The 24,711-nt window shown below is 39.7% G+C and overlaps 1 protein-coding gene and 1 long non-coding RNA gene across 11 annotated transcripts in view; one reads left to right on the top strand and one right to left on the bottom strand.

Annotated features, from left to right (window-relative positions):
• The window catches only part of HERC1 (HECT and RLD domain containing E3 ubiquitin protein ligase family member 1), a 216,959-nt gene that overhangs the window by 111,779 nt on the left and 80,469 nt on the right, over positions 1 to 24,711 (bottom strand). For 8 of the 9 annotated variants that reach the window (XM_039490819.1, XM_039490821.1, XM_039490820.1 and 5 more), the window contains 9 exons: positions 23,921 to 24,112; positions 22,371 to 22,592; positions 19,889 to 20,062; positions 14,021 to 14,135; positions 13,808 to 13,928; positions 10,306 to 10,477; positions 6,857 to 7,163; positions 5,150 to 5,270; positions 3,842 to 3,893 (listed from right to left, as the gene is read on the bottom strand). In XM_039490819.1, the coding sequence (XP_039346753.1) occupies positions 3,842 to 3,893; positions 5,150 to 5,270; positions 6,857 to 7,163; positions 10,306 to 10,477; positions 13,808 to 13,928; positions 14,021 to 14,135; positions 19,889 to 20,062; positions 22,371 to 22,592; positions 23,921 to 24,112 (1,476 nt within the window). The remainder of the gene's footprint in view (positions 1 to 3,841; positions 3,894 to 5,149; positions 5,271 to 6,856; positions 7,164 to 10,305; positions 10,478 to 13,807; positions 13,929 to 14,020; positions 14,136 to 19,888; positions 20,063 to 22,370; positions 22,593 to 23,920; positions 24,113 to 24,711) is intronic. The other variant, XM_039490822.1, reaches the window with a different exon arrangement.
• LOC120373031 lies at positions 1,607 to 24,039 on the top strand. Of its 2 annotated transcripts, XR_005585338.1 has the most exons (4): positions 1,607 to 1,685; positions 19,901 to 20,067; positions 22,430 to 22,553; positions 23,903 to 24,036. It is a non-coding gene; the product is annotated as an uncharacterized LOC120373031 (long non-coding RNA). The 2 variants fall into 2 exon arrangements; XR_005585337.1 differs by lacking the exon at positions 22,430 to 22,553 and having other exon boundaries at positions 23,903 to 24,039.

The raw sequence follows: 24,711 nt of genomic DNA on the forward strand, positions 1-24,711 counted from the left end.
TTTTGGATATTTCTGTTATTTGTTCCAGAAGTGCCTCATCCCCGTGATTTGGTATTCTATAGTTAGACCACTACCATGACATCACCTGTTTTTTCCCTTTTATCTTTACCCAGAGGCTTTTAACTGGTCTGCCTCTGACCTCCTTCTGGACCTCAGAACAAGTGTATATATTCTTGTATATATTTTACTCCCTTTTTCTTCTGCGCCTCTCTTTCGTGATTAAGCCATCCCCATCTATGCCAATATTCCAAATATGAATCTTATCCCACTTAGGCCTGGTCTACACTTGGGGGAGGCACGGAAAATAGCGTAGGTGAAGTCGAAGTATCTTAGGTCGACTTACCTTGCATTCTCACGGCACGAGGTCGACTGCCGCCGCTCATCCATCGACTCCACTTCCGCCTCTCGCCTCGGTGGAGTACAGGAGTTGATGGAAAAGCGATCAGGGATCAATTTATCGCATCTACACTACATGCTAACAAATGATCTCTCTAAATATTCTCCCTCATAACTAGGAAAGAGCTATCAACTAACCAGAATAATACTAAAGTTTACCTTACTCTCTCTAGAATATTCAAGCTTCCCCAAACTCCACATACATCTTAACTACAAAATTAGTTTCCAAGCCCTTAGCAGAGATCAAACACTAAACTAAAATTATTTTAGATTCAGCTGTTCACTCTTGTGACACATACATCGCTACCACTGTTGGTAGACAGGATACTGGGCTAGATGGACCTTTGGTCTGACCCGGTACAGCCGTTCTTATGTTATGTTCTCCCCTTTAAAGACAAGACATATGCTTTGTTCCCTCCATTACTTCCAAGATGACTCTTTGATAGTCTTGAGAAAGAAAACCATTAAGATTCTTCAGACTGATATGATATCAACTAGAAGAACCGCATACTTGGACTTACATTTATAGTAAACAGAAAATTGCACTCCTAACCTCTTCCAAATCAAGTGCCATTCATCTTCTGGGTTAGAGTTCTGAAGGCTCTGAACTGCATTCTATGACAAAAATTTATTATAAGCATCAGGATATACAACTTCACTATAGAAAGATGAACATCCCTCATTAGTTTCTTCTTGCTGGTTTCAGAAAGTGAGTGAAAGTAGAATGAAAGTAGAATGAAAACTCTCTAAAAACGGCTGAATTCATGTTGTAATAAATGGACCTACAAATTTACCCTAATTGTAAGCTCAACTTGTGAAAAATGGATAAAGGTTCATGAATTGCCACAATGAGCTATTATATAAAACTATTTAAGAAAAGATGTGAAAAGGAGAGAGAAAGACTGAATTAATTTAAACAAAAAGTTTATTGATATAATCTTAACACAGCAAAGAATCCTGTGGCACCTTATAGACTAACAGACGTTTTGCAGCATGAGCTTTCGTGGGTGAATACCCACTTCTTCGGATGCAAGAAGTTCTGGTGAACAAGAGGACCAGAAAATAATGAGATGGGCTATTTCATTCATCACTCCTTTCTGAAGCCCTTAAAAAGACACTGTCAGGAAGAACAGTGAGAAGAACTTTTTATCATCACTGCTGCTGTGATGGAAGGATTGTTGCCATGACGTCAGACCTTGATATTCCATGGGGCATGCTTGACCATGATCGCTGCACCAGAAAGGATGCCAACCTGAAACTTTAGATCCCGCTGTCTTCTCCTCCCTCAGGTGCTCCTTTTTGCTCCTTATCTTCCTCCTGTCCTACCTCTATCCTGCTCTCTCTCCGTTTTTAACTGGATCCTGAAATCAATCGTACTGCACAGTGCCAGCACTGTGGCACTGTGATGAGATGGTCCATACAGCTCTGCTCAGCCTGAGAACCAGGGAAGGAAAGGGACCTGACCAGACCAATCAGATGATGTCCCTGATGAGTTTGGTGAGCTGGCGTCCACAGCCACAGCTGTCATGATTAACCTACTGTGATTAATGTGCATAAGCCTTGTCAATTAGTGTCAGGCTAAGTACTGTTAGGCCTCAAACTTCCGGAAGTTGTAAGAAGCGAGTACAGTTAAATCCTGCAAGCATAAGCATAATCTATCTAGAAAGCTTTATAGACCAAAAAGGAAACTCTGTCAAGGTAGATACAGACTTGTGGTTACTATGCTCTGCAACCAAATACCTCTTTAAGCTGAACCAAGCATTTTTGAGTCTAGCAAATTGACCACAACTAGCCACATACAGAAGAGATGAGCTGGGCACAGGTGCACAGTTCATAAGTTCAAAACAACCACAAATGCCACCCTGGAATATTTGGCCACCTTGATTGGTTGACTTGTTTTGAAGCACGGCCAGCAAATATCGTATAAATAAGATGCAGAGGCGCAAGTGTGTGTGTGTGTTGTTGACCTAAAAGAGATTGCTCTTTGTCAGGCTCACATACACCCCCTGAACCAAAGGGACTTGCGCTTCGCTGACTATCTGTACCTGGCCAGTGCAGGAAATGGTCAACTGAAAGGTAACGTATCTTTGGACGAAAGCAGGGTGAGGTATGAATTAAAACGGTCTGGTGATGCTCGAGCTGGTTAATCTTAAGTCTGTATTAATACTATAGGTTTAATCAATATATAGTAACTGTATATGTTTTGTGCCTTGCTGGAAACAGGTACAGCGTTGGTAAAGTTACTAGTTTATAAATCATAGTAGTTTTGCAAGCCGCTGTGCCTGTCTTCAGTATAAGTTACCATCAAGTTATCATAAAAGTCAATAAAAGTTTATAAATTGATTAGATAAAGTTATAAATAGGTTAAGGCTACTAAAATTAAAGTCATTAGGCACATTGTCATTAGGCACATTCTGTCTGTGTTGCCTTTATAGTCATAAGTCATTAAAAACCTTTCTTAAGAAATAATTAGTTGTTAGTTTCTCTTTTGCGGACACCACTCAACCTCATTACATCTGTGTTGGGTGGTGGGAAGTAGCGATCACCCGGAGCCCCACTAAGGCCCTAACAGGAGTCCTCCTAGGGCTCTGATGTGTGCCTCCACCTTCCATTACTCTCCATACCTACCAACCCAAAGCATCCATCTGTGACAGAGCAGCCACCCTATACCCTGAGAACATCAACAAAATCCATATTTCCCCCATCTTTACTATCCTATTTATTCTCTCCCTTCTGTGTGTGTCTGTTTTGTCTAAGGCAGGAAAATGACTATCATTCTCAATTCAGAACTGAACAGCAGAACTTTCTCCTTGACCAGGAAGGACTGTTAGACCGCATAAGAGACTTTAACCAATATTCACTGTCCCCAGAAAGGACTTTGATAGGTTTTGATTAAGTTTGTTTTGGATAAACAATCAATTTAAGTTCTAATGCTTTTTACCTCATTTTCCTTTTGTGTGTTTCAATCAATAAATTTCTTAAGTTTGGTCTGAGTTTTATAATGTGTTTGGCACGGTATTAAGCAGGCTGAGGACTCTGTATGTCAATCCCCAGACCTTGTTTAACGTTGGACAGTAATTGAGTTGTGCTAACACCTTTATCCTCTATAGTGCATTTAAATTAATAAAACAGCTCTCACTAGCTCCTAAGAAATATCCCACTAGGAAAAGATATATACAGTGCGTTCTAGAACTTACCAATCAGACATCTTTGCCACACAAATACATGATCAAAGAGTGGTTATTTATGGTCAACAGTAATTTTTAAAAATTCTTATTTTTTTAAAATAAGAGAACAATTTTCATGAACCATTCTAATGAGCTAAGATCATATATATGATACTTCAGAAACAAGTTATTTCATGTGAATCTAAAGGTACTTTTAAAAACACTGAAAGCAAGTTTAAAATGTACTAGTTTACACCAATATATTAATAAAAACTTACCCCTCTTTCTATGTGAGGATGCCAAATCCAAATCAACATTTCGTCTTCCACTCTAGATTTAGAAGAATTAATACAAAACCTCATTTCTCTATCTAATTGTACAAGAAAAAGTATCTCAAGATTTAGGCTTTCTTAAAGCTTTTCAGTACTAAGTGAAACGAGACAAAGCAAAGCATTTTATTTTAGTTAAAACAATCTGAGTTTTAAATAACACGACAGAGAACATACCACATTTCTGAAGAAATAATTACTGTAACTGCCATAATTTAAAAAAAAAAGGGGAAAGACTCTTAAGAAAACTTCATGATCCACATGAGCATGCTAGTCTGGGAGACATGTAAATCTAAAATTATGTTCCTCAGAATACTCCAATTCTTCATTTAACAAGATTTCTAAGCCTTTGGGGGAAAAAAAACTGTAGTGCATAGCTTTGGCTGTGTAAATGTCACTACTGCTCACGAATAAGGGAGGTGTCACGGATTCTGACACCTGTCAGAATGTCAGGGAGGTCACGGATTCTGTGACTTTCCCTGACCTCCGTGACTTCTGCAGTGGCTGGTGTGGCAGGCCTGGGGGCCACCTGAGCAACTCTGGCAGCCTCCAGGCCAGGAGCATGGGCTGCTGCTGGGGCAGTCTCCCCCCACCCGCAGCAGCAGGAGTTTGGGTGTGAGGGGGCTCAGGGCTGGGGATTGGGGTGCAAGGCGGTGCTTACCTGGAGGGGAGGAGGGCGCTCCCCACCCTCAGTGCCTAGCTCCATGTGCTGCCTCTGTCAGCAGGCATCGCCCCTGCAGCTGCCATTGGCTGCATTTCCCAGACAATGGGAGCTGCAGAACCAGGGCTTGGGGCAGAGCAGAGGCAGCATGTGGAGCTCAGGAGCCGGGTAGGGAGCCTGCCCCAGCCCTGCCAACCCTCTTCCCGGGCTGCGCCTCTGAGCACCACCACCCCCAAGTTTTAGTCAGTAGTATATAGTAAAAGTCATGGACAGGTCACGGGCCGTGAATTTTTGTTTACTGCCCATGACCTGTCTGTGACTTTTAATAAAAATACCCATGACTAAAATGTAGCCTTACTCATGAACAACAGAAAAACAACCTAAACTAACCTATAATCATTTTAAAGTTCATTTTTGTGCAATCATTTGTTACCCCAATAGCAATGTGGGTGGTTTGCAGTGGTCTCCTCTGTATATCCACTGCAAATTCATAATGCTTCTAAGCAAAATGGTACATGTTAAAGATATCTTTTATATCTGAAAAAATACAGATGTAAGACTGAAACTGTATAAAACATCAAGTTAGTTTTACCTACCAGTGAGTAACCCTCTTCATCTGATTCAGGCTGAGATAAATCAGATTCACTCCTTGATTTGATCAGCCTATAGTTTGAACTAGCATGGGTTGAACGACTCTCTGCAGTAAGACTTTCACTCCTGCCTCACAAACATACGCATATAAAAGAGAAAATTATTTCACAAATGCTCTTTGTAGAATACAAAACTAAAGTAAATTAGCAGCCATAAGTTGTTGTACAAAGTCTCTGCTACAAATATTAATTTCAGGGTATAATATTCAGAAACTAAACTTTGTATATGAACATAAAAAGTGTGTATACTACCTACCTGTATCACCATTAATGTTTATATCAGACACAAAAGTAAGCACTGATAGTCAAATATTGATTCAGCTGGCAACACAACTTTATTTGGGAGAAGTCTAACGAGGATTGTCTCAAGGCCAAAAGGAGACAGGAATAAGATGTGAAAGGGCTTGCAAATGTTTACTAATACCCTCTATTAGCATATATTATTGCTCCTCAGCACTCTTGCTGGTCAGCAGATGTGACAGCAGCCTGAGATGATTAATTTCCCTGAGCTCTTCGGTAAGTGTTATATACAATAATGTTCAGTATGCAGAAACACTTAGATGTCTAGCAGAGGGGACATGGCAACAGACAAGGAAAGGCACTGTATTCATTTAAGACCCACCCATTAAGTGAATCCTAAGGTCGATATGCTGAAGATGAAAGCCACTTTGACACCACCACCAGACACAGCTGCCCATGTTTTAATGACTGGACTCCCAGCAAACAGTCAAAAAGAATAAAAATGGAAGTGAAATTAAAAAGTCTTCTTTATAAATTCCTATTAAAATTTCAGTTTAAATACAGTTTAATGTGAAACAGTCTAAGAAAAGCTAAAAACACTGAGAGGCTTTTAGTATAACTATACTGAGCAGTGTGACAGATGTTAAAAAGGACAAAGTCAAGATAGATTAAAAAACTACATCTGTGTTACTAGCAATACCTTAGATTATTAAAATTAAATATTTTTTAAAATACACTCGACTACCAGAATTTATACTGTTTACGTCACATGCTGTTTCACTCCAATTTAGACAATGAAACTAGTTGCCTTCCTTTCTGGTTTTCATGCATCTGGCTAACAAAATTCTTTGTTTTCCAGGAAATATTTACTTTGTTTTTTTTTAAAATCATGAAAAACATTTCTATTCACATTGGGTTTTTAGGGTCTGTCTATGTTATTACTTTCTTTTAAAACCCCAAATTTTGGGTATAAGCAGTGTAATCTTTAGCTAACACTATATGTAAAATCCCAATACATACAACAAATATAAACAAAAGAACAAAACAAAAACTCTTGTCAAACTAATGAATATGAATTTTTCAACAAATCAAATTATTTTAAATCCTAGATGATCTGGATTTCATTATGATGAGTCCACACAGCTATACTCAATTTCAAAAAATCAAACTGTTTCAAGTATATCGTACTATATCTAGGTTGCCCGTATCATGTTGGGTTCTTTTATGAAAAATTGAGACACCACTTTCCCTCTGAACCCAAGCATCAGTGTTGTTTTATCTAAAGCCTTGAATTCTTTTTCTTTGTTGTCATACCCTGAATTTACCTTCAAGGGTTATCTACTAAATTTTAATAAATATTTTTGGAAAGAACTAGAGGAAAATTAACTACTTTAAACAGTTAATGAATCCCACCTAGTCATGAGTCCAATCCCTTCAGGTGTACTAGTTGAAGGTTGCTGTAACTGTCCTTCCTCCCTTCGTTTTTGGAGCTCTTCAATAACAGGGCTTACTCCTAAGATCAACAAGGCACATCTATGGATCACAGAGTTGCATGCAGCAGTGTACACATCTTGACCCTCCGGAAGATCTGTGCTAACTCTCCGTTCCTGTTGGGACTGAGGAGGCTGATCATCAACTCTAGTCCCATTTCCAGTGTTCATCCTATCTCGATCCCGACTGCGAGCTACTTCACGGGCTGATAGGAAACATTGAAATATTTCTGTAACATGCAACACAAAAACAAGGTCTTAACTTCTAGGCAAAGCTAAATTATAATAAAATAGTCATCTTCAGTTTAGGCCAAACATTGGCATCGACAAGTGGAAAATAGAACAATTTTTTTCCTAACAGTAAAAAAAGGATCCATTAACAAGTTAACAAACATAGACTAATTACTTAGTCTAGCATTTACAATGTTAAATTTAAAATGAAGGGAATAGTAAAATCTGACATGCTGCTAATCAATTCCTTCAGCAGTACACTGTAATCTAATTACTTAAGAGGGAGCAAGAAAGGGAATGATCAAAATTCTTTCACTCCACTGAATACCTTCAAAGAGCCAGAATAAACAGGAAAGCTTGTACACTGCCATTTAAAAACTCACATTTTATTTTTTAAGGTGAAAACACATCCCATATAACAATGATCAGAGCAGGCGCTGGCAGTATGCTATTCCTTGGATGCATTGTGCTTATGATAAACAAACCGCTGAAACCTCCTAGAGAACAAAATCTGTTTATATGGTACTGTATAAGGATGGCCTGGGATTATAAAGTTAGGCTCAGAAAATAAGGAACAAATGCTACCAAGTAAGAGTAATAACTGGCTTTTTAAGCATGCCTGCTTCTGGCTATAACACTGTCCATCAGTGGCAATGCAGGGTTAGCCATGTCCCTTAGAAGAGCATGACAATTAGAGAAAATGCTTCCAACTAAATATTTCTAATTCTTACAATAAACTGGTGAAACTTACTGCAGAGCATGCATCCCATTCAAATTATCCAAAACAACACAAATTCCAATGCACACCAAATTTCAGTCTAACCAAAACAAGTGCTGGTTGGTCAACATCTGTGTACTTGAATTCTTGGAGAAAAGAAATTTTCAGTAAGAAAGATAAACTTTCCAATTTTCAATCAAATCTAGGTCCACAGACCAACCAATGGGATTTGTGTAGCAGTATGCACCTGGGGGATATGCAGAAGAACTGGTATTGGCAGTGGGGTAGCCTGTAAAATCTTCTCGAGGTCATTTGATTTTTGATCTGTTCATTTCCCTCTGGAGAAGTGGCTTTCCCTTCAGTCATATCTCTATTCCAGTGGGAGACACAAAAGGACTATTTTTTTCTCCCATATTGCCTGTACCAGTTCCAGCATCATTTGGCAGATGCCAATTTCTTTTTGGACTTGCCTCCTCAGAGGTCACTTTGCTACGGTGTTCTCAAACAATCTTTCTCCCGAATATTTAGAGGCTAGTAGTAGAGTTTTTGCCTGAATAACACCACTCCAGGATTGAAGACAACAGTGTCTAAGTAAGAGAGATGAAACCCAGAGCTCTGGCAAAAAATCGGAAACAAAAACAGCTACTGGAATTATCTTAGAGAGAGAGACCACCTGACTATAACATTTCCTGATCTTCAGGAGTACATCAGTCCATGCTAATATTGTTTGGGTAGAGCATGAAGCTGTCAAGGCTGTTGAAGATGCTTCAAAATTCCTCAGGAGACATGAATCCACTTCCCCTCCTCCCTTTCAGAAGGGACTGTGGCTCCTTTACCACAGAAGAAAGAAATCTAAGTAGACAGATAGCAGGTTTTGAATTACTTCACCTGGTAATATTTTCAGGACATCTCTTCTAACCATCTGGGATGAACTGTCTATTGACATTCTTTTCTAATCACATCTCTAGAGCTGTGTGGATTGGGACCAAAATCTCAGACTTGTCTCCAGAGAGGAAATACTACTCTGTGGTCTCACTTTCCTCCATAAGCTTGGTCCTTTTCATAGCCCAAACTCCGTGTTTTGAAGGATCTTTTAATGGGAAGTCTAGGAATTACAGGGCTTTTTTATTTTAAAACCAAGAAGAATCCTAATCTGTCTACCTGTGCTGTGGGAGCAAAACAAAAACAAGTAGGTTCTTCTAAGGGAAATGTTGGGCCCAGTCTAGTTCTCTATCCCTCTACAGTGCAAGCTGGAAGACCCTGTTGGTGGATCTATGGATCTGGGTTTGGTAGCAAATGGGGTCTCTTTATAGCTCCAGCCTGTTTCTAGGAAAACAAGGCTAGGCTTTTGTTAGCTTCGGGTCACTGGGAAGAATCTTCTACCAGACGTTTGGCAGGCCTCTCAGTCCTTACAAATCAACAGAAATTAGAAAATAGTCTTATCCAAGACCACACCCCTCAAGCAAAGTTAAGTCCTGGAACAGAAATGAAGCCGTTTGCTATGCAGGTTCTACTTAACCCTTGGTCAGGGTAGCCCTGGCAGGCTCCTCCCTGAGGAGAGGGGAATAAGTCACTAGCATAGAGCATATTGGGAATGTCACATTGATATGGAAACTGGCCACCTGACTATCCCTGAAGGGGGGAGGGATAGCTCAGTGGTTTGAGCATTGGCCTGCTAAATCCAGGGTCATGAGTTCAATCCTTGAGGGGGCCATTTAGTGATCTGGGGCAAAAATCAGTCCGGGGATTGGTCCTGCTTTGAGCAGGGGGTTGGACTAGATGACCCCCTGAGGTCCCTTCCAACCCTGCTATTCCGTGATTCTAATACAGTTAGATATGGCTTCATCAAAGGAGGAAAAAACACAATCTTTTAATTAACAGGCTGAATATCCCTTTTAGCCTGGGCACAAAACCCAATTCAGCAAAAACTACCAAAGTTGAAGGAATTTTGGCAATTTTCTTTGCAAGCCATATTTAAATATCTAGACAGTTATCATGAAGTTTACAGGTGGTGGTGCAAATATGAAGTGTACTGAAAAACATACATTAGTAGTGATTACAAAGGTCTCCTTAAGCAGGCATTCAACAGCATTAGTAAATTCCAAACCAATCCAATGTTAGCAACAATAAATTTTATTCCAAACTTTAGAATAAGAGATATTTAAAATCAATCTGTTACTACATACATATACATATAGAAAGGATACTATATACACACACACACATTTATTAAAAAGTGCAGAATATTTCTTATATTTTGACCCAATGAATACACTAAAATTTGACACAAATAAACTCAATGACATTTTGGATGTCTGAAGTAAAAACCTCTAGATTTATTTTTCATTTGTCCTTTGTTAAACAAATGTACAGTGCTTTCTAGAAACCATGAAATTGCATTCCTACATTTAATGTCTACTTACTTCCGGCTGTCATGACTTCATGCTCTCTTTCCTCCTCTTCATCTTCTTGTTCTGGATGCCCCTCTTCTCTGTCTCTCTCTGCCTGCTCCTCCATTTCAGCTTCTTCATCAATGGTCCGAGTAAAAGAATGCTCTTGAGGATCAATATCTGCAGATTCCTGGTTTTCTGACATCTAGACAAAGTTGTTTAAGTTACATGGTGAAATCACTTCTCACCAAATGAAAAACTGTAATGTTGAAAAAATATTAAACACAAAAGTTATTTTCCTATGAGAAGGCATTAATTGGTATATATTGAGTTCGACAAACATCAAATGCAGAAAACTACTTTAATGCCATATTATGGCAAAGACTTTAAATACATACAAGTTAGGAAATTGAGAGTGATGCTTCCTATAGAAACTGTTACTCAGCTCTTTTGTATATATGTAATAGTACAATGAGGTATTTGGTTTTAGGCTCAAGAGTCAGACTTTGAAACTTCAGCATCATAGCATCAACATGCCGTTACTGGGAAGAATTCTCTCACTTTAAATGGCATATGATCCTTATAAGGTTTTATTCTATTGCCAGTATTTGAGTTGGTTTAAAATTACATCCAATAAATACTCATTTTATTTTCACATTCACAGAGCTGAATTTGCAGTTCTTACATTGACAAAACTTTCATTCACTTTTAGGAAGTTAAACACACATAGAACTGCAAGATCAGATGTTAACTTATCTCTCACACACAAAATGTAGCAATTTTAGGATATGAAAGACTATAGTAGGGAGATAATGATAACCATAGACCACAGCCTTGACTAGTATTATATATGTACTTTGCACTTTAAGAGAGCCAGTTTCCCAAAGCTGAAAACAATCATCAACAAAACTGAATGAAGGAAAAAACTGGGCGTTAAGAAGGCTTTATTAGATGTCCCAAAACACCTACAGTTCTGAAATCACATAAGGCGACTTCTTTGATTTAAAAAACACCCTGGTTAAAAAGGGAAGTCAAATTAGCAATTATATATATATATAATAAATGGAAAACAGAGGAAGCAGATAGCAATGAGTACAAATTACCAGTTCACAAACAATCAATTGATAAATGAACTTAAAGGCATCAGTGAAAAATCTATGGCCAGTAGGGTTAAGGACAATGAGGAATTCTTTAAATGTTTCAGGAGCAAACAAAATCCCTAACAATGGTATAAATAAGGATGGTAAAACTAAGTATTCAATAAATACTTCTATTCTGTACATGGAAAGAAGTAGCATGAAATATTCACATCTTTCAGTGATAAGGAAATATTTTCAAGTCCATCAGCAACTAGAGAGGATTTTAAATAGCAGCTATTAAAAATCATTTTTAAAATCAGCAGGACCAGATAATCTGCACCAAAGAGTAAAAAATATTGACAAGGAGCTCTCTGAACAATTAATGTTGATTTTTAACAAATCTTGGAACACTGGAGAAGTTGTAGAGGACTAGGAAAAAGCTAATGTTGGACGAATATTTAAAAAGTCTAAACAGTATGACAGTATCCTGGAATGCAGCAATACAGAAAAGGATTTAGTGGTTATGGTAGATAGCCAACTGAACCAGAGCTCGCAGTGTGGTGCTACTGCTAAAAGAGCAAACAGGATCCTCGGATGCATAAACAGGAAAATATCATGTAGGAGCAGAGAGATGGTATTACCTCTCTAAACCCCATTAGTGAGACCATTACTGGAGTACTGTAACCAGTTCCGGTGTCCACAATTGAAAAAGGATGTTAAAAAATTGGAAAGGGTTCAGAACAGAGTTATAGAAATGATTCAGGACCTGGAAAATATTTCTTATAGTGAAAGACTTAAGAAATTCTATTTAGTTTACCCAAGAGAAAATTAAGAGTATTTACAAGTACCTACACGGGGAAGGGATTTCTGATAGTAGACAGCTCTATAATCCAGCAGAAAAAGGCATAAAAGAGATCCAACTGTTCACAGCTGAAGCTAAACACATTCAGACTAGAAGTAGGGTGTAAATTGAGAGTAATTAACCACAGGAACAACTTATGTAGGGATGTGGTGGATTCTCCATCCCCTGAAGTCTTTAAATCAAGACTGAATAACTTTCTAAAAGGTACACTAAAGCTCAAACAGAAGTTATGAGCTTTATGCAGAAATTACTGGGTGAGGTTCTGTGGCCTGTGTTATCGCAAGAGGTCAGACTATTTGATCATAATGGTCCCTTCTGTCCTTAAAATGTATTAATCTATGGGTTGGAGGCTATAACATGGTGTACATATCCCTTTCTCTCCAACTCATAGTTGCTACTTACTGTCAGGTGGATAAGTTACTACAAATACCTGATGATTTGAGAACATTCCTGAAGCACATGCCACAGCTACACAACACAAAAAAGCATACAATGCCTGCCTTTTAAAAGTGACAAGGTGGGTACCGACATGGCTACAACTATATTGCATTTTAAAAGAGCTTCATTTATTTTTCTTATTAAAGAGAAAATCAAACTTTGTGATTTTATGCCATGTTAAAGAACATTCAGACTAGATACATTCTGAACCTGAATTTGCCAAAAGGTAATAAGTGTCCAAAATCTGATTTACCAAAAACTGTGCATATTCTGAAGTGTCGTACTGCTTAAAACTCATTGACAGCAAAGGCTTCAACATTAATTGGTTGAACTGGCTTTGTTCTTGAATAGTAAAATAAAAGAACCAATAAGGATATAATATACAACCCAACATTATTTGTTTCATTTTAGAGCGTCTGCCCTTGCCTACATCTCTGCCATTGATTCCTCCTATATCCACTTCTCCCACTCTTGATTCTGCACAATTTTTTCCACATTTCCTTTTCCTATGCATCTTCTCCTCTGCCTTCAGATCTTATTTTAAATCCTTTTTTTCAAAATAGCCTCCATTTGCTAAACAACTACTATTCTGTCTGCTTTCATTCCTTGAGCCTCAATCTTTAATTGCCTGCACTGAACTTGTCCAAGTTAGACTGTGTCTTATCTAAGCTAAGAGCTTTGTAAGGCACCTTATTCAAATAATGGGTACTAAATAAATAATGAATAATAACTTACTGAAATTGAGGGCTACTAAAAATGTATATATACACCTCTACCTCGATATAACGCTGTCTTCGGGAGCCAAAAAATCTTACCGCGTTATTGGTGAAACCGTGTTATATTGAACTTGCTTTGATCCACTGGAGTTCGCAGCCCTCCACCCACCCCAGTGCACTGCTTTACTGCGTTATATCCGAATTTGTGTTATATCGGGTCGCGTTATATCAGGGTAGAGGTGTATATTCCACATTTTAATTTGAAAACATGCTTTAAAAACTTAAAGTAATTTTAATGAAGTGCAAAATTTCTATCTGAGTGAATGAAGAAACTATTGGAAAGTGATTATACATAGAGTACATACAATATTTCATTAATAAATATTTTCTCACGATATGCAGCAAAATCCTATAATCAAGCAGATATTTTTCATTCTTACCCATCTGTCTCTTGAGGATGACCTAGTTTGAATAAGTTCCATGTTTTTGCAAGCAAGCAAGCGACTCCGAACTTTATACACACAGCGGTATACTTCTGCCAGGGCTTTGCCAGGCTGATATCTACAAAGAGCCATAATAGAAAAATCACACCTTTCATTTAAAAAAAAAAAAAAAAGTATGTAAAGATTTAAACATAGTTTCAAGTTACTTGCCTGCTCTCACCACAAGCTTGACTAAGTAAATTTGTGTGTTTCAAAAGAGCTGAAAGAACAAATCTAGACACAGTATCCAAGAGTGACTCGTTACTTAAGGTTGCACTGTCCCAATCTGAAAATAAAAATGAACCATTAAAATTTACTGGGATTTCCAAAAACTAATTCTGACTATATTTTAAAACAGCATTAGTTACGAAGTCACTTAAAATCTTCTTCGCGCTAAACTTTTTGCCAATTTATAAATGGATTTAATGTTCATGAAATAAACTAAGAGTAGTGATTAACAAAACACATAATGCAACAAACAAGGGGTGGATTAAAACAAAATCCTTAGAAACACCAATGAAATTTTAAATAAATCATGTTAATAATTATAGCATCATTTGCTTAAGAACTAACTGAAACAAATGTTGATAGACTTGAAATATGCTTCAAAGGAGCTTTCCAGCCACACACTTTTCATTATTCTTGACTTAAAATTTTCTATTAGAACATTATGAAGATGAAGTTTTACTTCTGGATAACTTATCTAAAGACTGTTTGCAGTGCTGTTGTAGCCATGTTGGTCCCAGGATATTAGAAAGATATCTTTGATTGGACCAACTTCTTTTGCTGAAAGAGACAAGCTTTCATGCTATATAGAGCTCTTCTTCAAGGGGAAGTGGAGAGGTGTTAGTCTTCTTCAGAGCTCTCTGTAAACTTGAAAGCTTGTCTCATTGACCATCAGAAGTTGGTTCAATAAAATATATTATTTCACTCAGCATGTGTGTTAACTACTTATGCTGAATGATCTGTTCCACCCTGTATTTAGTGTGATATTCTGAGTACCTTTCCCAGACCTAAAAAAGAGTTCTGTGTAGCTTGAAAGCTGGTTTATTTCACAAACAGAAGATGGTTCAATAAAAGATATGACCTTGCCCACCCTGTTTACATAATTTCAATCTTTAGATAAACTGCTTATGATTTGACCTGAAAATTACAAATACAGAAACTGATCAGAATACTCCAAGTCTAAATTAGGAAGAGTCCCTGCTTAAGGACACTTAGTCTTATCTTCAAATCTATCAGTGCAAAAATTGTGTCTGCTACAGAGATATTAAACTGCACTGATCACAGCTTAAATAAAAGGAGATTCTGACTAGCAAACAAGGTTTCAAAGACATTAATTTTAGATCACTCAGCTGCACTGAAATTAACCCTCACTCATATCCATATGCCCAGGAAAGGGCAATGAAAACAACAAGATTTTCCATACTATATAGATAGATATATAAAGTTTATAATATTGACACACAACAGGATCCTGAATAATACAAAAGTTACTAATACTCATAGTAGAGTGACAGCTTGCTCTGGAGTCCCAAATGACCCAATTTGACAACAGACTTAGTAACTCATGAGCTGTCTTATGAGCCTTTCTGCTGCATTTTTGAAATCACCCAGCTTGGTTACAGTTGCGACAATCTAAAACAGACCAGTATTTATTTTTTTAAGTATCCTTCCCTCGTTGGTATCTGAATTTTTCAAACTCCATAGTGTTTTTCAAAAACTGATTGGAAAAATAATGGTTCTTTTAAAACAGACTCTGTTCTCATGAAGATACAGCAATTTCAAACCCAGTAAAAAACTCCCAGTATGTAGATCAAAAATTCTACTAATTAAAATCATTGCAAAACCAGCTATTACCCTAAATGCAGCTACTTTACAGTCTTACATGTTTCTAAAAATCTCTAGGGCTAGACTGCATTTATAAACTGCCCTGCAAAAAGGTAGTGGGATGTACCTGTGTGCAGCATAGAGAAGAAATCATGACCCTGCCAATCACAATTCCTTCCCTGTTACTTCCCATTTGCTCTTGGAAAAGAAAAGATGGAGAAACAAGGGGAAATGGAGAGTAATCTGTTGCTAGCCCTGACACATGTACCCTAGGCTAGTGTGTCTGGAGAGAAGGGGCAAGGCTGCACCCATGTCCTCCATTCCTGCTCAGGAGAGTTAGTGGGCTCACTTATGTCTACACACCCAAACCCAAGGTCCAGGAAGCACATGCAGGTGCACGTACACCAAGCCATGATCTTGCCCTTTTTAAATGCTTCAGGCCCTGATTCAGGAAGTCACTTAAGCATGTGCTTAAATTCAATCCTATTCAAGATAGCATTTAAATATATGCTTAAAATTTAAGCACGTGCTTCAGCCCCATCAACCTCATGTACTTAATTACTGTCCTTATTAGGGAAGCTTTCCTGAATTAGGGCCTTATTGAGGATTGTACAGATCTTGTTAATGTGTTTTGAGTGAAATTCCCACCTCTGAAAAACTTCAGTATTGTTGCAGGTCATCTTGAGGTCCAAAAATCAAACTTCTTGCAACATTTTTATTAAATGCCCATTTTCACATCAAACAGTGACAATTCATAATTTTAAAAATTTCATTTCTCACTTGAAAAAGAGGACGATGAAGAAAATAGCCCGTTTTTGCTACAAAACAACCCTACTATCAAGCAAACCCCACAAAATCTAATGTATTTTTCACAGAAGTGGATCAGTGCCACAGAATCAAAAAAATGTATAAACCACGTTTTAAACTTTTCCAATTCCATTGCAAATATTTATACAGCCATACTTTCAATATTAAAAGTAAAACTAATCTACAAAAGGAAATGTTCACATGTATATTTGGAAACTACTTTAAATATAACAGCAACCTATTTCATGACTAGGGCCTTACCAAATTCACAGCCATGAAAAACGCATCACGGACCGTGAAATATGATTTTCCCCATGAAATCTGGAGCGCAGCCAGGGGGCTCCTACCCTGCAGAAGGCTCTAGCTGCCAGGGATTGAAACTTCCTCTTCCCCTGCAGGGCCTGCTTCAGGTCAGACCCATCTCCAGGATCTTCCCCAGCTGCAGGAAGCGCAGCTCGAGCTGTCCCTCCCGCTCCGCCCCCCCGCCCAGGGAGGCTGTGGCTCCAGCTGTCAGCCCTCCACTGGAATGGGAGATTGCCGGGAAAACCCACCACGCTATACCCTGTGACCTCACATTTGGGCTACAGCCTGTGGTGGTGCTGGCTTTAGATCTGGGTGCCCAGCCAGCAGCCTTCCTCACTGGCTGCCCAGCTCTGAAGGCAGCGCCCCAGCCAACAGAAGGGCAGAAGGGTAGCAATCCCACGACCCAGCTACATAGCCTTGCGACCTCCCCCATCTCCCCTCCAACCACCTTTTAGATTGGGACCCCCCCCCCCCCAGTTACAACACCGTGAAATTTCAGATGTAAACATCTGAAAATGTGAAACTGACTAATTTTAAAACTCCCTAGTTGTGAAATTAATCAAAATGGACCCTGAATTTGGTAGGGCCCTACTCATGATGTTATATATCAGGGGTCGACAACCTTTCAGAAGTGGTGTGCCGAGTCTTCATTTATTCATTTTAATTTAAGGCTTTGCATGCCGATAATACATTTTAATGTTTTTTAGAAGGTCTCTCTCTATGTCTATATATTATATAACTAAACCCTTGTTTATTTTACAATCCAACAATATTTTCAAAATATTTAAGAAGCTTCATTTAAAATTAAATTAAAATGTTGATCTTACGCCGCCGGCCTGCTCAGCCCGCTGCTGGTCTGGGGTTCTGTTCACCTAGGCTGGCAGTGGACTGAGCGGGGCCTGTGGCCACGACTCCAGCTGGCAAGGGTCCAGCAGGCAGAACCCTAGACCGGCAGCGGACTGTGCAGGGCCAGTGGCCAGAACCCCAGACCGGCAGTGGACTGAGCAGCTCAGCCCACTGCCACTCAGGGGTTCCATCTGCCGGCTCCTGCCAGCCGGGATCCCGGCTGCTGGACCCGCTCAGCCTGCTGCTGGTCTGGGGTCCCGGCCTTGCCCACACAGAGTGGGTACCTACCTTCTTCCTGGTTCTGGCCCATTCTCTTCCTCTCTCTGCACTGAGCTGAGGGTGGGAGAATACTGAGCACAGGGCTGGGGGTGAAGGGTCTGGCCAGGAGCTAGAATGAGGGAGGGGGCTCAGGGTTGGGGCAGGAGGTTTGGGTGTGGGGCACTTACCTGCGCAGCTCCCATTTGGTGCGAGGGGTGCAGGTGGGAATGTGGGGGGGGGTGCAGGAGCTCCCTAGTTTGATGCTCAGGGTGGGGGTGGGGACGTGGGGGTGCAAGAGTCAGGATGTGAGGGAGTGCATGGCAAGTGCGGGGGCTGAGTATTTGGGGGGGTGCAAGAGTCAGGGCAGATGGCTGGGGGCATGTGAGGGGGGTGCAGGTGTCAGGGGGGGCTGGGTATGTGTTGGGGTGCCAGAATCAGGGCTGGGGCCCTGGGGGCAGGGGTGAAGGAGTCAAGCAGAGGGCTTGGTGTGTATGAGGGGGTTACAGGGCTCAGGGCAGGGGTCTGGGCGGTGTGCGGGGCTGCGGGCAGAGGGCTGGGTGTGTGGGGGGGTGGTCAGGCAGGGGGCTGGAGGGCATATGTCCCTATTCCACCACCACCCTTCCCCAAGGCCCTGCCCCCGCTTCTTCTCTGCCTCCACCGGGAGCAGCGCGCTGACTCTGCTCCTTCCCAACCCCCTCCCTCACAAGGGCCATCAGCTGATCGGCTGGCAGGGAGGGAGGGATGGATGGAGAGGCAGAGGAGGGGCAGGAACCTAGCACACTACGGCAGAGGAAGGGGAGCTGGAAGGACCAAGCTTCTGCCCCTGCAGTGGTGGAAAGGGAGGGGAGAGCAGAGGATGGAGAAGAACGGGCCGGGCCAGGCTGGGCAGGATTTTTAATGGCACGCTGCTGCCTGCGAGGACTCCGGCAGGCAGCAGCGTGGCATTAAAAATCAGCTCGCGTGCCATCTTTGGCACACATGCCATAGGTTGCTGACCCGTTATATATAGTTATGGAACCAAAGCAGTCTTTTTGGATCTCAAAACTTATGATCAGGGCCCCGAGTTTTCCACAACGATGGTATACACATCTTGCTGCAGACTCATGATTCAGAATCTTTTATTTTTAAAAATAATTATGATTCTAGCCATTATGGTTCCAATGCAATAGCCTTGAAAATGTGAACTGAGCCTGGCTTGACTGAATCCCCAGACAACCTGAAAGAATAGCTCTAAGAGGTGTAAAGTGACCCATTCATCTCAGAACCCCATGGATTTCCCAGCTCAGGAATTCGTTAGTTTTCCAAGGCACCATGGAATTCAGCATTCAGCATTCCTTCAACCAAATTCTCCATTTTGCTGCAAGCAGATGCCCAATATTTTATTCTGTCCCCTGCCCAGCAAGCCTCTGCCTGCAATTGCTTCTTATTATCCAGCTTTCCTCATAAGAAAGTGTTACAGGATAATAGCACATACTCAATGTGCTGTTCCATGGAGCTAGTTGGCAGGAGCTAGTAATGGAGTGTAGTTTGCAAACACTAAGTAAGGGCTGCCAGAGATGTAGGCTCGTAAGCTAGGCAATACAAAGTGTCAAAAAAAGGGTAAATTTTTTGTGGCAAACGTTTGTGGAGTATTTGTTCTTGTTTTTTCTTAAAAAAAAAATAATCAAAATTTTATTGACCCACTTTACCAGAAAATATAGATTAATTTTATAACAATGGTTACTTCCAAATATGAGCCATAGCTGTGTCTGTTTGTGTAAGTGTGTAGTGACTGGACTGAATGGCATTACATGGCAACAAAATTTATGCCATGGAAGTTAGAGACTGTTGTCACAGAGTACACAAGGCCCGGCTGAGGATGACCTGAAGCAAGCAAGTAGCTTGGCAACAGGGTTAATAATCTGAGCACTGTAATGTCATTATTCTGCACATAAAATTATCTTCCAGGTTTACAAGATCTGTAGAAGTCGCTTACGTCTGTTTTCATTTTCTTACCTTTACTAACAGCATAGTCTTGCATACTGAGCCAGAGACTACGGGCTGGCTCTTTTGTACAACCCAAGGCCAAATCAACGAAGACACCAATCTCAGGTCGCATCTTATAATCAAATGGCTTCTGTTCCTCATTTCCAGAGAGGGCCACTTCCAACAGGGAACTCATGCATTTGTCTAAAGTAAGGGAAATATTTAGGTTTTAGATTCTGTTGATTTTGATAAGCACATACATTCACTACTTTTTGCAAGCTATTGAAGGGGTAGAAAAAGGACATCCCAATGATCACTCCAACATCCCACAAGGAAAAACCCTATCACCCCTGCTCTTTCTATTCCTCAGGACAGGGAATCTCCCTGTCCCCAACTGTCAAGTGACCACACTGTGCAGAGGCCACCACCCATACTCAATGTCATGGCTCAGTATCAGGATTCCTGCTCCTCCATAAATTTTACAGGGAGAGTGACAGCCATCCCAGCAACTCCACAGGAGCTCTGCATATGTTACTCCTACTGCTGTATAGTCATATAGGTACTCAAAGCTTTTACTATAATAAAGTAAAAACTGAGTTATCCAGCATGTTAGGGAATGGGGGGTGCCGGTAAGTCAAAAATTCCAGTTAACTAAGGGAGGGAATTTGGGTGCGGGAGGGAGCCCAGGGCTGGGGCACAGGCTCTGGGAGGCAGTTTGGGTGCAGGAGGGGACTCAGAGCAGGGGGTTGGGTGTGGGAGGGGGTGCCAGATCCAGGCAGCACTCACCTCTGGCAGCTCCCTGCAAGTGGCAACATGTCCCTGCTGCTCTTGTGTGGAGGCATGGCTAGGCATGTGTGCTGCCTCCGCCCGCAGGTGTCGCACTCCCACAGCTCCCAGCCAATGGGAACTGCGCAGCCAGCGCTTGGGGCGATGGCAGCACACAGGAGCCGCCTAGCCATGCCTCCACCTAGGAGCAGCAAGGATAAGTCACTGCTTCCAGGCAGCCACAAAGAGCCAGGTAGGGAGCCTGCTGGCCCTGTGCCAAGTGGACTATAAACTGGACTTTCAATTAAGATCAGAAATGCTGGTTTATACAGCTTTCCGGCTGGTAGAGTGCCAGATAACACAGCTTTTACTGTACTTTCCTTTCACAAATTATGTACAAGGAAGATGATCCTTTTTGACAGTAAATATGAATGTTTAATGCAAATGGAAATGGGAAATAGTACATCCAAGTTGAAATGATACAACTCAGTGAAAAAAGAAAGCTTGTTATTTTTTTCCCCTTAGAAAATTTGAAATAGTTGATTTTTCTGTTTATAAACATCAAAGCTCCTACACTGATTAAGCACTGGAATAAACTGCCTAGGGAGGTTGTGGAATCTCCATCATTGGAGATTTTTAAGAGCAGGTTAGACAAACACCTGTCAGGAATGGACTAGATAATACTCAGTCCTGCCATGAGTGCAGGAGTCTGGACTAGATGACCTCTCGAGGTCCCTTCCAGTCCTATGAGTCTATGATATGCTGAAGTTTATATTTACTTATAAACATCCAATTTCTTACTTTTTCATATTAAGATATAAATAAATCAGAGAGTTCAAATGGCAAACCATATAGCACAGATCTTCCTAAACCTGATTAGACATTTCAGAACTGAACCCAAAAGATTTACCATATGTGTTTTGGTGAAATGTCATTTATGCTCATTTAGCTAGAATCTCCTTAAAGGGGGAAGGGGGAGGGAGGTATAGCAAAATCTAACGAAGATACATTATTTCTTATAAGAAAGAAATATAAAGATTACACGTTACACCAAATCTTACAAACTGTATACACAATTTAATATACTACAACAAAGGAATAAATGTACAGAGCTTAACTGATGGAAAAGTTAGGCCAATATTTTAGAATACAAAAACGGTAGCTATCTGTAAATTTTCTTCTTTTCTTCTTCCTTTCCATCCACTCCTAGGAATCCACAGGATGAGACTTACTTCTCATAGCCAAGACCATCCTACTGTCAATCTCAATCCAGAAGCCAAAAGCATAAATTGGCTTGGAAAGAAACACGCTTTTATAGATCTCTCTATTCTAGGGATATTTTTCAAAAGTTTCTCACTATTGTTAAGACCATTCCATCAATTGCTATGATATTGAGTGCCCTAACGTAGATGCTCTGCCACCATTTTAAGTAGAGTGTTTCCTAATCCTGCTTAGACCAAGTGTAACTGACACTCTACTTAAAATGGCATCACCTATACAGGGATTCTTAATATTGCTAAAGTCACTGGGAGACACTTCAAGACAACTAAAAAATGTGCATACTTAAGTTCATGAAGGCTGGAAATTAAAGATCTAGATCTCCTACTGCCTACTCCTACAGCAACTCCAAAAGTCTGTGAGGATGGCAATACCCAGGCTTGAAAACGTGGCAACGTTAAACAGCAGCAATGAAAAATTATAAAAACCTACATATAGTAAATTTACATTTAACAATTTAGCAAACTACCTAAATGAGGTATGTCCATTTCCACTCCATCACTGAACAGTGGTGTTTTCAACCAATAGGCTGTATCCTGTTCCTCTGGGGACACGTGGGATCCCTGAAGCATTCCACCAAGACAGCGTCCAATAAGCAGAGCTACCGTTCTCTCTAGATCAACAAGCCATACCCAAGATTGGGCTGGCTGTGGTAAGGGCACTCCAGCAGGATCAATTAGTTCAGTTCCACCTAAAGTATTATAAATAATTAGTCAAAATAGATTTAGTTTTCTATTCTGAAAAACAAACTGGTATAAAACTCAATAATCTGACAGAATGTATTGCTTTGGCAAAATCCTATCGAAGAACATCTGTATATTGCTGTAGATCCTCAGGTAACTTTTTGGGAGGTAAATATTTTAGATCTTATCATTCTCCTTGGATATGTCCAAATTACTTACTTTTTCCCCAACCTTCCTTGTATAAAAAAGATGGTTGAAAATACTGCTGTTTACTATCATCTTTCCATTTATGCACTTTAGAATTTTTGGGTTTGATTCTGGTGAGAGCAGGTACAAAAGCCTTTTTTAGTTCCGCTAGTAATTGATTACTTTCATAATGGTCTTCCAATTTTGTAACTAATTTCAAAGTAATGAGAAAACTCCTTTTGCCTCTTAGCCATTGTATTCCCCTTAACACAGTCCAGAAGATATTCCTCTGTAAATCAGTTTGGTGTGTTTATTATGAAGACATTTTGAATGTTTTGGGACAATTTTTAAAAAATATATTGTACTCATATGTCATCATCATCTTCACCCCATACATGGCTGAATTTCCTTCCATAAAGTTGTCTGTTGAACTGATTAAAAAATACGATTCCACTGCTTCTAACAACTTTGTCCCATATTCTGCTCACTCATGATTTATTTAAAAAATTGCTTTAGTAAAACCTTTGTCACATGTTACAAATAGCACTTCTCCAAAAAGCGGCAAACATTGTCATATATAATCTGATTAGGAAATAATTCAACGGCTTGCAAATAACTATAACAACTCCCCTTCCCAAAACCCCTGCATTTTCCCCTCCATTTTCTATTTTGGAAGGAGCATAAATATTTGAGAGCATTTGTTCAGAAAAAAGTTAGTAGGCAATCTTGTCTATTAAAATTAATTTTATCAGACTCCATACCAGAAAGCATTAATAATACTTGAAAGTCTGGATAGTATACTATATAAAGGCACATGAGGAATAACATTTTACAACAAAAGCAAAATATTTTCATGCATTACAGACTGGGTATTTTGGCACTAATCCTACATTCCTTGTGCACCTGAAACTCTCACTAAAGTGAAAAAGAATTATAGACACACAGGATCAAGTAATTTGTTTGTAGTGCAAAATACTTAGTTTACAGCAAGGTACATTAATAAATTTTAAAAGGTTAGAGGGGAGGGGTACTGAGACATTTCGAGATTAAAAGGACACAAAATAAACAGTTTCCAATTTATAGAACATATTTACCTATTTTAATTTTAACTTGCTATTTTCTTCTTTTTCAGATGAAAAATGTTACCTACCATGAAGCGGCCACTGTAATTCCTGATCTTCTAATAGGGCAGCAGCGGGTAACAGTCTATTAAGGCGATCAAGAGGTGGCAACAGATCTAGCAGATAACTCAATAAAGGCCGGGCCACTGACACAGGCAGTAACAACAATGAGTTAACAATCTGGCACAGCATACTGCCAGCTGCAGATACATAAACTACATCTACAAGGAAGAAAAGGGAGGGGATGTGTGTTTATGTTAAACAAATTACAATGCTTTTTAAATTCAGCAACCAAAAATGTCTTAAAATATTACATAATTAAATACTGTCCTTTTATATTTAAATGGTTTTGGCAGGAAAAACATCCCAATTGTCCTTAAAAGTTTAATTATTCTATATGATTTCATACTGTGAAATAGTAAAATGTCCTATGAAAATCACCTTAAAAAGTCTTTCTCAAGCATATTTTATTAACAAGTGTTCATGAGACTAAGATGCATACAAAACCCTAATTTGTAAAGTTTTCAAAATGTACCTGTGTTGGGTTTTTTGTTTAATATACAGCCTCTTAAAAATCATACTTGACTAAAATATTTTTATGAACTTTGGTCAACTATTGTGACCACTACAACAAGCATAACTAAAAGCGGTTAGAGATTTAAATATTCTCCTTAACTTTATCTACATGTTTACTTTATGTACAACGTGCTATCAAATGTACCATCCGTTTGACTGCTGCATCTGTGCAATTAGTCAATTTCCCATTTGACCGGGTTTTGTCCCTCACAGCAACAAGGGACAGATAAACATTTTAAATGTA

Source organism: Mauremys reevesii, linkage group 10 (genome assembly GCF_016161935.1).
Source record: "Mauremys reevesii isolate NIE-2019 linkage group 10, ASM1616193v1, whole genome shotgun sequence".
NCBI lineage: Eukaryota > Metazoa > Chordata > Testudines > Geoemydidae > Mauremys > Mauremys reevesii.